We start from the raw sequence: 16,368 nt of genomic DNA on the forward strand, positions 1-16,368 counted from the left end.
TTTATCTTGGGACTTTCTCACTCCCATATTCAGCACAATTTCTCCAAATGCCCTCTTGATCCTCCACAGAGCTACCAATGTTCTCTTTAAGCCCAAGCACTTTCACTTGCCCCCCCATATCAATTCCTCATCCTCTCTACTCCCTTCCCCAGCAGCCCTGTCATCAGAGGCATACAATTGCCATATTGACAGGAGAATGTACAAAATTCATTCAATATATGTATGCACATTCTCCGAAGCCTGCAATTATGTACAGTGACTGTGAAATGTGCAAAATTCCCTCTTCATGGCTGGACTATGTGCACATTTGTCATGAGGCCTGGCGGATATGCATCATGGTCACATTAACCACTCAACTTACATTTTCCTTAACATCCTTACACAGAGAGTGAAAGCGAGAGAGAGCAGGGGTGGGGATGGTGTTTAATCTGACCACAGAGGTGTAGAAAAGAAACATGTAGGATTATTCGTAATTCATCCATATTCAAACTAACTTGCTTGATACTTCCCATGTTACAAAACATGGTACTTCCCATGTTACAAAACAGATATGAAATTGAATAATCTTACAGATTAATAACCAATGTATAGATTCATAAAACAAGTACATGATACAGCTCTATTGTACAATCAGGCAGTAGACTTTTAAAAATAATAAATAAATTATATGAAAGAAATAGTTAGAAACTTTGGGTTGGAAGGATTTAAGTATACAGGCAATATAAAATGGTCTGTGTATCATTCTTTTGGTTAATTGTTCGTAGCATAAAAAGATTACAAGCAGACTATTCTGCTATAGTTACAGATGGGTAGCCGTGTTGGTCTGCCATAGTCAAAACAAAAAAAATTCCTTCCAGTAGCACCTTAAAGACCAACTAAGTTAGTTCTTGGTATGAGCTTTCGTGTGCATGCACACTTCATCTGAAGAAGTGTGCATGCACACGAAAGCTCATACCAAGAACTAACTTAGTTGGTCTTTAAGGTGCTACTGGAAGGAATTTTTTTTATTCTGCTATATTATTTTGTATACTGCACCATCTGGTGGTGTGTTCAGTTATTACACTTACAATGCAGTGCAGTGTTTTTATCATAGCTTCCCTGACTAGTGGGACAATCATACAAATCAGATGAACATTTTAATTTGTCAACTCAGTCTGCATGGCAATTCATGTAGACTTTCTGAGTCTGAAAACTGAATTCTGCTATATATCCACTATATAGCCACCCGCAATACTTTGGGATTTGTATTTTTATAGATGCAGTTTTTACAACCAAGTAAAACTAGGGAGTGCTAGGGAGTTTCTCTGGGAATGCAGACTGCGGCACAAAGCAAAGTGGCTACAAAGTGCGTAAAATGGGATTTATTCTCATGTGTGAAAAAGATTGCAGGCGCACCTGAAGTACAAAAACAACCGCTGAACCTGAAACTGGCAAAGCGCAACTGCTGCCAGAGGGAAAATTTCCTCTTTATTATTCTTTTCAGTAGAAATAGCATTTGCAGAAGCAGCCCTCTTTCTGCTCCTGCTTTCAAAACTTCTCAACAACCTTCACCCCAAATCGGGGCATTTCTCTCAAAATCCTACATCCACCCACATACATTTACCGTAAACATAAGCACGAACAATGACAGAGCAATACAGGGGGCATATTCAGTACAGTAAAAACAAACTACAGAGACGCAGTTACATATAGCCCAAACTTTAAGATGAATCTCGCACGGGACTACAAAAAGCCACACTTGCCCGCTGCAGCAACACCCGCGAGCACAACGTCGGTACTGTATTTTCCTTCCGCTGAAAGCTCGGCTTGGCACGTGCTTTCCCCTCACCCGGGACTACGCTTCCCATGATACAATTCGTCCTCCGCGCCCTGGGATTGGCTCAACAGAACCGGAAAGGGCTGTCCCCCCCTTAAAAAAAAACCCAACAACTCCCCCCGCCCCAAAAATCTGAAACCTGCTTGCAAGAAGCTCCGTCTCTGTGCGGGGAGGGGGAAGAGGAGGAGGCGGGCGATAATTGAAGCGGGAGGGTGGCGTTTCTGAGGAGAACCTTCCTGGGACCGTCGCGAGGTACTATGGCGGCGCTGAAGTACGCGGGGCTGGACGACACCGACAGCGACGAGGAGCTGCCCCCCGGCTGGGAGGAGAGGACCACCAAGGATGGCTGGGTCTACTACGCCAAGTAAGTGGGAGAGGGGCAGGTGGGCAGGCAGGTACCGGTAGGTGAGGAAGGGCTCCCGCCTCTGAGGTGGGCTTTCTCTGAGGGAAGGCTTGTGAGGGGTGGGCGGCAAAGGGTCGCTTTTCGGAGTGGCTTGTCCGGCGTGGGTACGTAAAGTCTCCTCAGTTTACCAGTGTAGGATACAAAAAGTAACATTTCTCAGTGGTTTATGAGGGTGGCATGCAGAAAAGTTTTCTCTTCTCTGCCTCCCCTCCACCCTCGTAATTTCTTGGGGTGTGTGCAGAATTTCACTTGAACCTGAATGGTTTGTGAGGTTATATTGGTGAGAGGCAAGAAGTCGCCAGTGCAACATGGTTCCTGGAAATAATGAGGGTTATAATGGTGTTAAAAATGTTCATAAGAATCCCCTCCCCATAGTTCTGTAAGGAGTTTACGCTAGGGGGGATGCGAGCTGTCGCCTGCAGTTGTATTGGTTTGGTTGGGTGACCGGTACAAAAGTGAACAGGGCACCTCAGGAGCATCGCCTCTTCTCTGCCACTACCAGCAGGTGCAGCTTGTCCTGCAAACTCACACCTGCTGAAATTGCCTCTTCTACTCGGCTCTTAAAGGTGCAAGCATGCCGTTCCCTTTTGTATCTGACCAGCCTAAGGTTGGGGCCAGTTGCAGACCACTGTCCACAAAGCAACAGTAGCATGAGTACAGGACAAACTGAAGAAGTCGCAAAGAAGCACAGCACAGGAGTCTTCTGGTATCTTCAAAGGCAAACAAAGTAGAGCCCAATCCCGTGCGCTTTTATTCAGAAGTAAGCCTTTTCAAAAAGAGGGGGTCCATGGCCTGGCCTTGTTCAGGGGATCTGCAGAACGGAGCTAATTGGGAACCACTGCCCTGGGGCATTTTTCCAGTGGAGAAAGCTGGTGACCCTGTCAAATCCCTTGTCTCACTGTGGAATGGTCAGATGAAATGGGTAGTCGATGTGACTCCTAAGCATCCTCTTTGGCACCTTGGAACCTGTTCCTTGGTATTTTGAGGAGTTGCAGACTATGAAACTGTGTTTGATCCAGCAGCTGTAGTTAGTGTGGAAGGCTGTAGCATGCATGATTGCTGATGGGATTGAGGCCTTGTCAACATAGAGCACCTGTGCTCAGAGATCTGCACTGGTTGCCGATTTGCTGGGCCAATTTCAAGGTGTTACCATTAAAATATAAAGCCCTTAACAACTTGGGACCAGTTTACCTTTGAGATTGCTTTACCCTACTTGGGCCTACTTGACTGTTTCAATGAGTAGAGTTGGCACTACAACAGGTGCCACATATTGCCCTTTCTGGATTTGGAAGAACTTGATTGTTTAGTGGGCCAGCACCTATACTTTGGAACTCCCCGCCTATTGGCACCAAGCAGGGGCCTTCACTGTTCTCTTTTCGGTGCCTGCAACAATAATTATTGTTTAGATGAGCCTACCCAAATGCTTAGAAAGTTGAAGTAATTTTAATCTGCTTTGGTATTTAAACTTTTGTATGTATGTAATTTTTTCTTTGTTTTCTTGTTTGTTTTATTTTTTTGAAAACTGCTCTGAGGTGTGTTTGTTTTTTTTTACAATCAAGCGGTGTATAAATGTTATGAAATAAAATATAAATAAATTTAAGTGGTTGCAGGAGGGAGAGGGAATTTTAAGTTTTGCAAATGGAGGCATTACCATTAGCTGAGTAACACAGTTGGGTGCAACTCAGTAAATTCATCTCTCCTTAGAAATGAAGGTTTACAGGTTTTGCTGTAAAAGGAAACTTATAGAACCTAACAAACTTTTTGAAAACTTGCTTTTGGGCTCCTGAGCATTCCTAAGGAAGACTTTGGGCCTACCAGTTCTGTTCCTTAACTTTCATTGTTGGTCTGACGCAGTTGAAATAAAATAAAAATTGTCCAGTAGCACCATAGAGACCAACTAAGTTTGTTCTGGGTATAAGCTTTTGTGTGCATGCACACTTCTTCAGATACCTTCAGAAGTGCGCATGCACACGAAAGCTTATACCCAGAACAAACTTAGTTGGTCTTGGTTAGTCTAAGGTGCTACTGGACAATTTATTATTTTTTTTATTTATTCATACAGACAGGTTATCTTTTCTGTGTCTTTTAAAAGTTGTGAGTTTTATCTCAGTCCTGCTAGTGTTTTTATATGTTTACAATGATTGTCTATATATTGCATAAATTTACTCCAATCTCTCTGGAACGCTTGGTCACTCTGGTTTCGGATTTTCCCTGTCAGCTTTGCCTTTGTATGAATTAGCAGTGACCCATATTCTTTCATTATAGTATTCTAGGAATTATTTGTGCCCCAAAGCAGCTAGAAGGCATTGGTAGGGGGAGCACACTGCTTTACTGTAAATGTTTGTTGCACCAGGAAGATTGGCCAGTTTTAATATTACCAATGCATAGTGACACAATTGAGCTCTCACTTCATTTGTGAAATATATTTATATTGAAATGCTTCCCTTTCAGTCACCTGGAAGAAAGAACTCAGTGGGATCATCCCAAATCCGGGAAACGGAAACGAGTTGCAGGAGGTTTGTGTCTAGTTTTGCTGATTAAGGGTAGTTCTAAACACAGGGGAAAAGCTATAAATAAGTCAGAAATTAGATCGTTTTAACAAAATAAAAAATTTCTATGGAAAACCTCATTTTAAAATTTCCTGTGGTCTGGTGCCATCTGGTGTTGTTACATGTTTATAGCATATTCAGTTCACTGTTTCTTTACTAATGTCGCTGAGTCCTAATACTAGTGAATTAGTGTGTCCCATCTGTGTGATACTTTTCCAAGTAAAATCTCAAGGGAAAATAGTGGAAGCACATATTTTTTTTAAAGACCCGCTAACAATTAATGTTTTCCAATAAAACATGTATAATTGTTTTAAATACACTTTTATTTTAAATTGCTATCCTGGGCTCCTTTGGGAGGAAGGATGGACTAGTAATTTAATTTAATAATAAATAAACTTTGAAAAGTTAAAGCCTGAGCCATCAATTTGGTGTGCCATAATTTGCAAATGATTGTAGATAATAATCTCTATGGCTGGGAAACAAGACATGCATAACATAAATACTTGGGTCATAGGAGGACCCCAATGTTGGTCCTTAAAGCATTTAATCTGGAATCCTTCCTCCAAAATTTGTGAGGCTTCTTCTGCAGTGGAAGTAAATTATTGCAGCTGTTCACTCATTGTCTTCCTTTTATAAAATATAGCTGCGGAAGAACAAGTTGTCCTGCATTATTGGGGTTGCTGTATTGGGCATACTAGAACTTTGGATTGTAGCCAACATGAAACATCAGTGGCCATTGCCATGACTCTTCCATTTCAGATTAAATGTTGCAGTTACAATGCTTTCTCTTTTCTCATCTACCTACTTCAGTAATTTCAGATCTTCAATTATATATAGCCTTAGCGATAAAATTATAAAGAAAGGTGTGTGCAGACTAACTGAATTCCTTAAGGGCCACTAACTACCGAACAGGCATTGCTCATTTTCAGCTTGATCCAATGCTTGGTTATCTAGAAGCAAGTCTCATTGAATTCAGTGTGTGCTTAGTCCCAAAAGAGTGTGCATAGGATCATAGCATTAAAACCATGTGGAAGGTTAATTTGTTGATTGCCTTCCATTATTGTGTCACACTCTTCCTTTCCTGGATTTTATTGGTTCTTGTCTCCCACCACATTCGTCAGTTGAAGACAAAGTGTTGCTGAGGATATACAATTTAAGCTGAAAGCTTTAAATTGCTTTAAAAATGCCACTAAATTTATTTTATATTCCTTCAGATTTGCCGTATGGATGGGAGCAAGAAACAGATGAAAATGGACAAGTCTACTTTGTTGAGTAAGTGAGAGAACTGCAAAGGTTCCAATTCTCCTCCAAATGACATTTCTGCAGTTGTGTTATTTTGATGGTCACTGGTTTCCAAATTATCTATCCTTGCACTATTCAAAGCAGGAATGCAGTGAAATACTTCTCCAGATTTTCTTGTAGCATGTTGAAGCTTGTTTTGTAAAAAGCCTCTTGAAAGGTATAGTTAATAAAAAATGCCAAACCATATTAAATCTAACATGATTTAATTCATTTTCCTTGGAAAAGTTGCTTGAAGCTGTCAATGGCAAGTCTGTCTAGAGACTTGAAGAATTCACAGCTAATTTACAGAGCATATGCATGTAAATAGTTCCCATAATATTGGAATACAAAAGAGCAGGAGAAACAAAGTATCATTTCACACAATGGATAGTTAAACTGTCGAATTTTCTCCCACAAGAGGTAGCAATGGCCACCAACTTAGGTGACTTCAAAAGAGTTTTAGACAAATTAATGGAGAATAAGGCTATCAATGGTTACTAACCACAGTGACTAGGTTCTACCCTGCTATTGTCAGAGGCATTAAGTTTCCAAATACTAATTCCTGGGAGCTGGGGAGAGTGCTGTTGTTCTTAGTTCCTGCTTTTGGGATTCCTATAGGCATCTGCTTTGCCACTGTCAGAACAGGAGGCTGGACTAGATGGGTCACTGAACTGATTCAGCAGGCTCTTTTATGTTTATAGGTTTCATCCCTTGAACTTACAATTACATGGTGCCTGGTTGAAGGTCCTGGGAAATACCTCTCCCTGAGACTCAGTGAACCACTGTCCTGGTGAACAATAGTAGACTTGATACTCTGACTGTTTAAACCAGCTTCATGTAGTAATTGCATTCGACTCTTGTTCATAGCCATTTTTCTGTCACCTTCCCAACACACAGAACTGAGACTGTAAGCCAGTAATATCACAATTGGCCTTCAGTTACAGACTATTAATGTTTCTTACTTGTTGCGGACCACTTTATTTTTACTTAAGGAAAGCAAATCATAGAATCATAGAGTTGGAAGAGACCACAAGGGCCATCGAGTCCAACCCCCTGCCAAGCAGGAAACACCATCAGAGCACTCCTGACATATGGTTGTCAAGCCTCTGCTTAAAGACGTCCAAAGACGGAGACTCCACCACACTCCTTGGCAGCAAATTCCACTGTCGAACAGCTCTTACTGTCAGGAAGTTCTTCCTAATGTTTAGGTGGAATCTTCTTTCTTGTAGTTTGGATCCATTGCTCCGTGTCCGCTTCTCTGGAGCAGCAGAAAACAACCTTTCTCCCTCCTCTATGTGACATCCTTTTATATATTTGAACATGGCTATCATATCACCCCTTAACCTCCTCTTCTCCAGGCTAAACATGCCCAGCTCCCTTAGCCATTCCATAGAGATGAAACTGGAAACTGTTCCCCATTGACTTTCAGCCTTTTGTGCTACAGGAACAAAATAATGGAAAACTCAAGAGTTCTATATTTGTAGGTTTAAGATAGCCACAGGTCTTGTAAGCTGCTGGGTGTTTTTTTTTTTTTAGCAATCAATCTGTCTTTTCAATCCGAGTGTTCAGGAAGTTATGTCTATTATAGATTTCTGGCCAGAAGAATGCCTTACAAACAGTGACAATTTAATGTAAACAGTAATGGACTATGCAAAATGTCTCTCATTTGAATCCCTCTTTTGATATTCCTGTTGTTGGTTAGAGCCTGTAAGATTATTGGTAGGATTTTTTGGTCTGTCCTCTAGGGTCTAATTTCATTCCTAAAAGACTCTTACCACGACCTCCAAATTGTGTGATAAAATTATACAAATTTACAAATTATACAACTATTTACAAATTATACAACTATTTACAAATTATACAACTATAAAATTGTACAAATAGTTCAAAAAACCTTATTTATAAAAAATATTTGTAATCCACCCTTCCCCTGAAGGTTCCAGGGATGTTTACAGAACATGTAAACATCAAAATTAGAGTTGAAACAATGTAGTACAAAGCTGAATGCAAGAATGAAAATCTGCTATCAAATTGCAGATCCATAAAAGCAAAGTAGCAATGACAAACAGGTGCTCATGTTTTCCAAGTTATACCTCCCCAAAAATCTGGGCAAAAAAGTTTGGCTTCACCTGCCAATGAAATGAGGTACAATTACAGTAGGTTGAAAGCAGCATACTGCATACATGGACATTATCCTTACACTTGTTCTAGAACATTACAAAAAAAAAAACTTTTAAAATAAACCTGTTAGACTAGTTTATATGTATTCTTTTATAAGTTAGTTTAATCATAGTTACTATGGACCATTTTTTCTCAATCCATTCAGATATTGTAGGATATACACTTTACCTCCAATTTTTAGCTATTTTAGTCTTAGCGATAGTTATAAAATTGAACACTATTTTTAAATCATTTTCTGGAATAACATCTTTTAAATAATGAACCAGAAATATTTAAGGCTCCAAGGGTATATGATAGCCTAACATATCAGATATTAGCCTGAACAGATTTCAACAATAATTTTATCTGAACAATTCCAAAGGGTACGTATTTAATCCACTTTCTATTATCCACATTTTCAACATCTATCCAATACTAACTTATATATTAAATTCAATTTATAAGGTGTTGATCAAACCATTGATCAATGGTTTTAAAATAGTTCTCCTTTAGGTCTCCTGAAATTATATTAGATAAGAAGTTGTCCCAAATCCATTGTTTCCTTTTTATTCTTTGAATCTCACACCCATTTTCTCATATGTGTATCCTGGTTATGATCCAAGTTTAACCAAAGGTCATAGAATCTTGCAGTTATGCCTTTATCCAGATGAGAGATAAATAGAATTTCTCATTTGTCCTCTTTCCTTACTATTCCACATTTTTGTATCGGAGAGGAACCTCCTGATAAAACTTAATTTTTGCACTTCTCCAGGATTGTGAAAGAATGGGGATTATGGAGACTAACAAGGTAGGACTCAGCAATACAAGCAGCAAGTCTGTAACTTAAAACTGAACAGGGACATAGCAGTGTTTGAATATAAAGTATTTCTCAGTGTTTGCATTGTTACTGAAGATATATTAGCATGACCATTTTTCTTGTTTCTCTTAAGCCACATAAATAAAAGGACAACATACCTTGACCCAAGACTAGCATTTACTGTAGAAGATAATCCAATGAAACCCAGTGCCAAGCAGAAGTATGATGGAAACACCACTGCAATGGAAATCCTTCAGGGTCGTGATATGAGTGGAAAAGTGGTCATAGTCACTGGAGCAAATTCAGGAATAGGTAGGTCAATATTGCATTCAGTTTTGCGGCAAGCTGTATCGGTGAATTTGCATGTGTTACATGCATGTGGATACTACCTCAGTGGTCTTCATAACTGATTTTCAAAATACTAGGTTGATCAATACTATATGTGGTATATTTCTGTATAAAAGGACCAACATTCCAAACTTAAATTTATTTAATTGGATGCAAGTCCCAATAACTACTTATTCCCATGTAAAGGTTCATTTGCACAGAAACGTGTCCCAGTTCTGATTTGTCCCTTAGCATCAAATCTAAAAGTACAGTCTGTCATCAAAGGAAGGTAAGAGATGACTCAGGAAAACTGCATGCCAAGTGATGATGTGTTATTACACAATTGTCTGGTTTGGCTACCTCACAAGGAACGTTCTAGATAATTATTTAGAGTTTTTGGTCATAGTTAAATTATTGGCAGATATTGTTCTGGATAGCTTTGCTACCAGGTACTTCCCATTGCTCGGTCCCGGCTCCTGCCAACCTAGCAGTTTGAAAGCACGTCAGAGTGCAAGTAGATAAATAGGTACCGCTCCAACGGGAAGGTTAACAGCGTTTCTGTGTGCTGCTCTGGTTTGCCAGAAGTGGCTTAGTCATGCTGGCCACATGACCCGGAAGCTGTACACCTGCTCCCTTGGCTAGTAAAGCAAGATGAGCGTCGCAACCCCAGAGTCTTCCGCGACTGGACCTAACGGTCAGGGGTCCCTTTACCTTTACCTTACTTCTTTTAATATTGAGCCCCAAACAGGAGCTTATTATACCAACGAAGCAAATAACTGTTAAATAAAAAAGATTTCATGTATATATGTGCCAGTGAGTAATGTGACTTACTATTTCCCATTGTGATTTCAAAAAAGATAATAGATGTAAGCTGTTGCATCAAACTATGGAGATCTAAATTTAACTAGAAAGAAAGCATACTTGCAGTTTGAAAATTCAAAGCTACCTAAGGAGGTGGGGGAGAGTATATTTGGCAGTTAACTGCTTTCTAGTTCCTTTAAACTTCATAGAGTGAGGAAATGTATAATATAATGACAAACATAAGAGGCTTTTCCTTTGAGTATACCACCTTTTCAAAATGAAATTTTAAAAATATTCATTGTTGGGTTCTACTTACTTGCTACTGAAGGTCTTGTCAGTTTGGTTTTCTGCATTTCTGTGGCGCACAAAAAAATATTAGCTGACAGTTTATAAACACTTGTTGTAATTAGCAACTAGCATCCCTTCACCTGTATTTCCAGTAAAGGAAGTGAAAATTAGTGATGGGTTTTGAAAATTTACTGCTTCCAAATTTTATTAAAAATATAGTGCAGGGTCTTTCTATGTCTCGTAAGGCATAGTTCAGGGAAGTCTGTTTCTATCAAGTGGCAAGGTTTTGTGTTTGTATTTTGTTCAGTCTATGGAGAGTAATATATTTTGCTCATAGCTTTAACATTTCCAGTGTGGTGTAAAGCAGAAACATAGGATAAAAATGTTTTAAAATAATACACATTTGGCAGCCATATCCTGTGCTCCTACCTTACTTGTGAGTTAGCAGTTAACAGTCTTGATTTTTCCCCCACTAGAGGGCTCTATTGCTCTTCTGAAAAAAATGAAGCAAAAAGAAAGATAAAAAAGAGCAACATATCAAAGTGCTTTAAAGTTTACCAAAACAAATATTAGTTTTGTCTTGGGCTTTTTATATATCAATTGCTGGTGCTAAAGTTCAAATGTGGAAGACTAGGTGAACTAATTTCTGCAAGTAGTTGACTTCAACTTCATTGGCAAATGTATCTGACAAAACTAAGCACAGTAGTTCGTAGTATCCCAGAATTTTTAACTTAAGATAAAGATAAATGTGGATATCAAAACACTAGCCTTTGTCTTTTAAGGCTTATATAAAGCTTTCTTTATGTCCTTGAAATCCTGTGTAGTCTAGCTTTGTGTATGCAGTACTCACTTGGATCTAATCTCTTGTAGGCAGTGCAAGAATTCTGCAACACGATGCAAGAACACTTGTGATGCTGCTGAAATTCTTTAAAGGAACACTTTTTCTCTAGGGGCATAGGCAAAGCTCCCTAAATTCTTCTATTACAAACTGTAACGTGCTTAAACTCTTTTGAGGAAAAGCAATATTGTATCTGCTACTGTACAATAGTAGATTTGGTCATGATCGCCATACGCATGCATGCCATGAATCTCCTTCAACAACCTTTTGCCTTTGAATGTCAAAGTAATTGGAAAACTGTTTGAGTGTGTGTTGATGCCTGGCCCCTGAGTTTATGTGTACATGGGAGATTAAAGAGAGATGGAAACTAAACAATTCAGCAAGTCGCATCTTGTCAGTTTTAGTTGCTACACTCTGAGAGGAAATATATACACCATGGCCAGGATGCAAAAAACAGCACAATTAGATCTGTACACTCAAGGGGGAGCTTTTTATTCCCCATTCTCAAACATTAGCCCTATATAGCTCGTGTCAAGCAGTTCTCAAAAACTGAAATAAGTTACAAAAGCACTTTGTGGTTGGGGGTCTGATCTTTCAAGAAGAACAAGTCAACTTGTACTTATCACAGACAAGCCCTTGAATTACTCTTTGCCCACAACCCAGTGTCTCTGCACCTGTCTTCTATGATATTTGTACAGTGGTATCTCTGGATACCAACAGGATCCGTTCCAGAGCCCAGTTCACATCCTGAAGCGAACGCAACCTGCGTCTGCAGGTCGCAATTCGCCGCTTCAGCACATGTGTGACGTCATTTTTACCATCATGCATGAGTGGCGAAACCCGGAAGTAACGCATTCCATTACTTCTGGGTCGCCGTGGAGTGCAACCCGAAAGCGCTCAACCTGAAGCAACTTCAACCCGAGGTATGACTGTACATGTTAGTAACTACTTTGTGTTGCTCCCTTGTCTTTGAGTCCTGCATAGTTATTTAATCTTGCATTGTTTTGCATTTGTCTCTGCCTGAGACATGATGAAATTGATACATGATATCACAATTGGCCCCTCAAAAGGTAGCTGCCAATAACACCTTTGTGCTCTATAGTGCCATCCCTTTTGTTATAGCTGCTTTCCAAAACCTAACTAAGTGATGATAAGAGATGCAGTTTTTAAATAGTTTTGCAAACGTGCTTACCTTGGTGTCCTTGTTTTGTTTGCCCTTGTGGGCTGAAGACTTTTTTTTGTAATGTCTGATGCTTGAAATGGAAAAGCAAACTAATGGCATGTGAGGTATGCAAAACTATCTTTGTGTAACATTTGTGTTAAATTTCTTTTAGGCTTGTCAAAAGTAGACAAATGCAAAGAGAAAATGAATTGGAATGCAGTCATTGGAACCATAGTGGCAGATGTGATCAAATATATTTGGATTAAGGGAAAACTGTAAAACCATAGTGTTGGGGCAAAGCTATCAAAATTGTTAGATTGAATTATGAATATTGTTTTTCCTCTATGCAGAACTTTTGAATAGTTTCTGTTGTCAGATCTTAAAACTAGGGGAGAGCTAATATGAACAGGAACTTGATTAAGGTGAAAAAAAATCTTTAAAATGTTAGCAGAGGATAAACGTCCTTGGACTATGGATGTGTTTTTTTAGATGGTGATGAAGAGTTTAGTAATACCCTACCTCCTGCAGATCATATAGTAGGATACTTTCTTTAGTATATTTTCAGCTGAAAATAATCATCTTGCTGTTGGCTCAAAATCCCAAACCTGCACATTAATCAGAAAGTAGAGTTTCATTAGAATCCTGATTATCTAAATTTGCTGTGAAAGTTCTCTTAAATCTCCCAAGCACAGAAGCCAGGCATTGCTTGTTTTTGTTTTTTCCAAGACATGTGGCTTTTGGGAGATTTCTGTGAAATCTACAGCTCTTGGGAACCTTGGCCTTTATTTTTAAAAATAAGCAAAGTGAAAACCTAGTCCTTGTAATGGTAGAGATGCATTTTTAATATGTTATTTTTGTGGGTGGGGAGTGAAGCAGTCCTAATCACTGTCCATCCTTAATGGAATTTCTTCAGTGCCTGCCTAGCAGAAAACCGTACAGTGGAGGAAAGTTGCATGGAACTTACTTGTATTTAGTGTCATGTAGAGAACAGAAGAAATGCTCAAGGTCTGTTATCTTACTCCCTAAAAGTGTGCTGCAAGCATTCTACACTGTTGCAGGAAGAATCTCACAATCAAGTATACCTGAAGTTTTGTTTTTGTTTTTTTGATGGGGTTTAAGTTCAAATGACCTCCTAGTATGTATATTAGCGTTGCCATCTTTAATTGTGCTTTTACATTAAGTACCATTCTCTCTACGCTCTAAATTATGGAGTTAAATTCTTAATAATAATGCTTTTGTTGAAATCTAGTAATTTCCACTGAGGTATTTCTAGAAATGGTATCTGTTCCTTGTATTGCCTCATGCCTGCTTTGATAAATCTATTACTTGGGTAATGAGCAGTATACATGGATGGTTAGTCAAGTTATTGAACTCTATCAACTTTGGCTGAAATTCACAATGCAAGACAAACTTGTAATACGTAACATTACATTGAGGCCAAAAGGTTCAATAATCACACTTGTAATGAAATCTCTTTGGTATATCACTTGTTAGCATTATTTATCTTTCATTACAGAACAACTCTGTGCACTACCTAACTCTATAAGTTGGAGTCACATGAAAGCTTATTTAAGGAATGTAACAGCTCCCCCTCTTTTGCCCTGTCACAGCTTCCCCTGTAAGCCCTTGTGGCAGGTTTGGTTCATAGCTGAATTATAGCTCAATTCTTGTGAACAAGCTGTCATTGCTGCTTTTATATCTCCCTTCCAATTTTCCCATAAGCTTTTTGGGAGCACTGTTTACTTTTGACACTTCAAGAATATCTAATGGTTAGGGCTGCGACATCTAGCTGGCTAATAGTAGGTTAGGCTAACTGCTTATAAACCTTCTGATCAATTTGAAAAGTGTGCTGTTCATGGACTGGGCATCGTAATTTGTTTTTGTTTTTAAAGTTTAATGTAAGTCCTTAATGAAAATTACAGGTGACGGGTGCTATCTCAGAAAGAAGGAATGCCTTTTCTAAGATAATATATGTTGTGATGTATGTGCAGTTCCATCTAGTTCGACTTTCTAAATGGAAGACTTAAATTAATGACTGACTTGGGTGGATGTAGGGAGGCAGAATGGGAAATAGAAAGTGTTTTGTTTTCAACACATCTTTCAGACTTGAAGCCCTTCTAGTCTGCATCAGGTAATGTTGCTTTTTAGGGGCTTTATAAACCTATTAAAGTCTGCCTTGGGCAAACATAATGTGGATTAATGGTTGCAGTAGTTGGCTGGGATGCTGCATATAATCTGCTTAGAGTTTGATAATATTTGTTTTGGTGCTACATAAACTCATAAAATTGTAGATTTGGGGTCAAGGGTCATCTAGTCCAACCCCCTGCAATACAGGAATATTTTGCCTAACATGGGGCTCAAACCGACAACACTGAGATTACCAATCTCATGCTCTACTGACTCTATTCTAGCAGTCTATAGTAGCAAAGCAAACTGTTATCCTCCCCCTTCCTCACCCCCAAATCAGAATAATTGCAAGACTTTCCCCACACTTTACTGGGAGAAGTAAGAACTGTTATATCCATAAACAAAAGAGAAACCTAAGGCATCTTTCTAAACTACTAGTACTGATCTAAGAGCTGCCATTTAGGTGATGGCATCATGACATTGTTGCTGTCCTTGTATTTCTGAAAAATTCCATATATTCCTAGCATTTGTCATGACCCTGGTTTTGCATGGAATATGAAGGAGGGAATAATACACTGCATTGGGACTGTGACCCGTTAGGGGCATCCTGCATTATGTATAGAACTGCATTCGCAGAGTTTCTTGGAAGAAGCAGACAAAAGGATTGAAGACTATAGAGCAGAATGAGCCTTTGCATTTATCTTCTTGCTCCTAAAAAAAATTTGTGAGCTTGTTTGGGTGATACTTGTATGTTTGTTTTGGGGGGGGGGGTATTGTCTTTTGTTAATCAATTCCTAATGTCCATTTGATTCCTCTGTGTATAAATAGAAGAATAAATAGAGAATGATCTAAGGAAACTGTCTTTGGTTCCATTTGTGTCTAGAAGTCACACTTGTTTTCCCAACTCAGAGAAAATGTGTTGGTTTAATGCTTGAAAAGATCCAGCACACTTTAGCTGACAAAACAGTCTTCTAATTTCATCTGAGATGAAATATGCCTTTTTAATTTTATGAAACTGCTTGTATTAATATTGCACTGTTGTACTTGCCAAAAGGAGATTTAAAACATGCAACTAATTTTGTTTTTCCTTAATGCTTAATTAGTACTCTGTTCTGCAGTAGCTTGCTCACAGAGGAGCTGCACAGTAATTTTCACATCTGAAGAAGAAGCTGTTGAGTAGCAAGTACCCCCTCCTGCTCTATTTTGCTGTGGGCATGAAAACATACCTTCTCTTAAACTTCATTCTCACAAAGGCATTCTTTCCCTGGAAGATAAACTTGCTTTGTCTTCTGGAAAAAAATGGAAAAAGAATTAATAGGTAGAGCAATTGTGAAATACAAAGCTGTGGGTTGTAGATTGTCGCAAGAAACAAATCTGCTGGGTAGGTATTGAAAAAGGGGGTCTTGCTAACTGAAATGAAGTAAAATTCCAGGAATTTGGTTTAATGCAGGCTAATCTAATGGCATGTAGCTGAAGACGGAGATTTCCAGTTGAAGAGAAGGCAGTGAGACACCTGTTCTGAAGTATATGAAATTCTTAAAGGCTGATGCTGCTATTTGCGATGTACCAGATTGAAGGAAGTTGACTTACAGAGATATCCATAAAACTGAGCTTTCATTAGAAGTCTGTGTTGTTTTTGTTCACTAATATTGGCAGGGATTCAGATAAGTGCTTCAGGTTCAGCTGAAGGCTCAAGCATGTCCAGTGTAATTTTTAATGTGCTCTTTCTTTCTTTCTTTCTTTCTTTTCTCTCTCTCTCTCTCTCTCTCTCTCTCTCTCTCTCTCTCTCTTTGAATAGC

General features: G+C 38.9%; 1 protein-coding gene across 2 annotated transcripts in view; it reads left to right on the forward strand.

Moving 5' to 3' along the window:
• The first annotated feature begins 1,921 nt into the window (after positions 1-1,921).
• The window catches only part of WWOX (WW domain containing oxidoreductase), a 571,088-nt gene continuing 556,641 nt past the window's right edge, over positions 1,922-16,368 (forward strand). For both annotated transcript variants that reach the window (XM_028739628.2, XM_028739630.2), the window contains exons 1-4: positions 1,922-2,180; positions 4,671-4,735; positions 5,983-6,040; positions 9,160-9,338. In XM_028739628.2, the coding sequence (XP_028595461.1) occupies positions 2,074-2,180; positions 4,671-4,735; positions 5,983-6,040; positions 9,160-9,338 (409 nt within the window). In that variant the 5' untranslated portion in view covers positions 1,922-2,073. The remainder of the gene's footprint in view (positions 2,181-4,670; positions 4,736-5,982; positions 6,041-9,159; positions 9,339-16,368) is intronic.

This window comes from Podarcis muralis, chromosome 7, assembly GCF_964188315.1.
Source record: "Podarcis muralis chromosome 7, rPodMur119.hap1.1, whole genome shotgun sequence".
In the NCBI taxonomy this organism is placed as follows: domain Eukaryota; kingdom Metazoa; phylum Chordata; class Lepidosauria; order Squamata; family Lacertidae; genus Podarcis; species Podarcis muralis.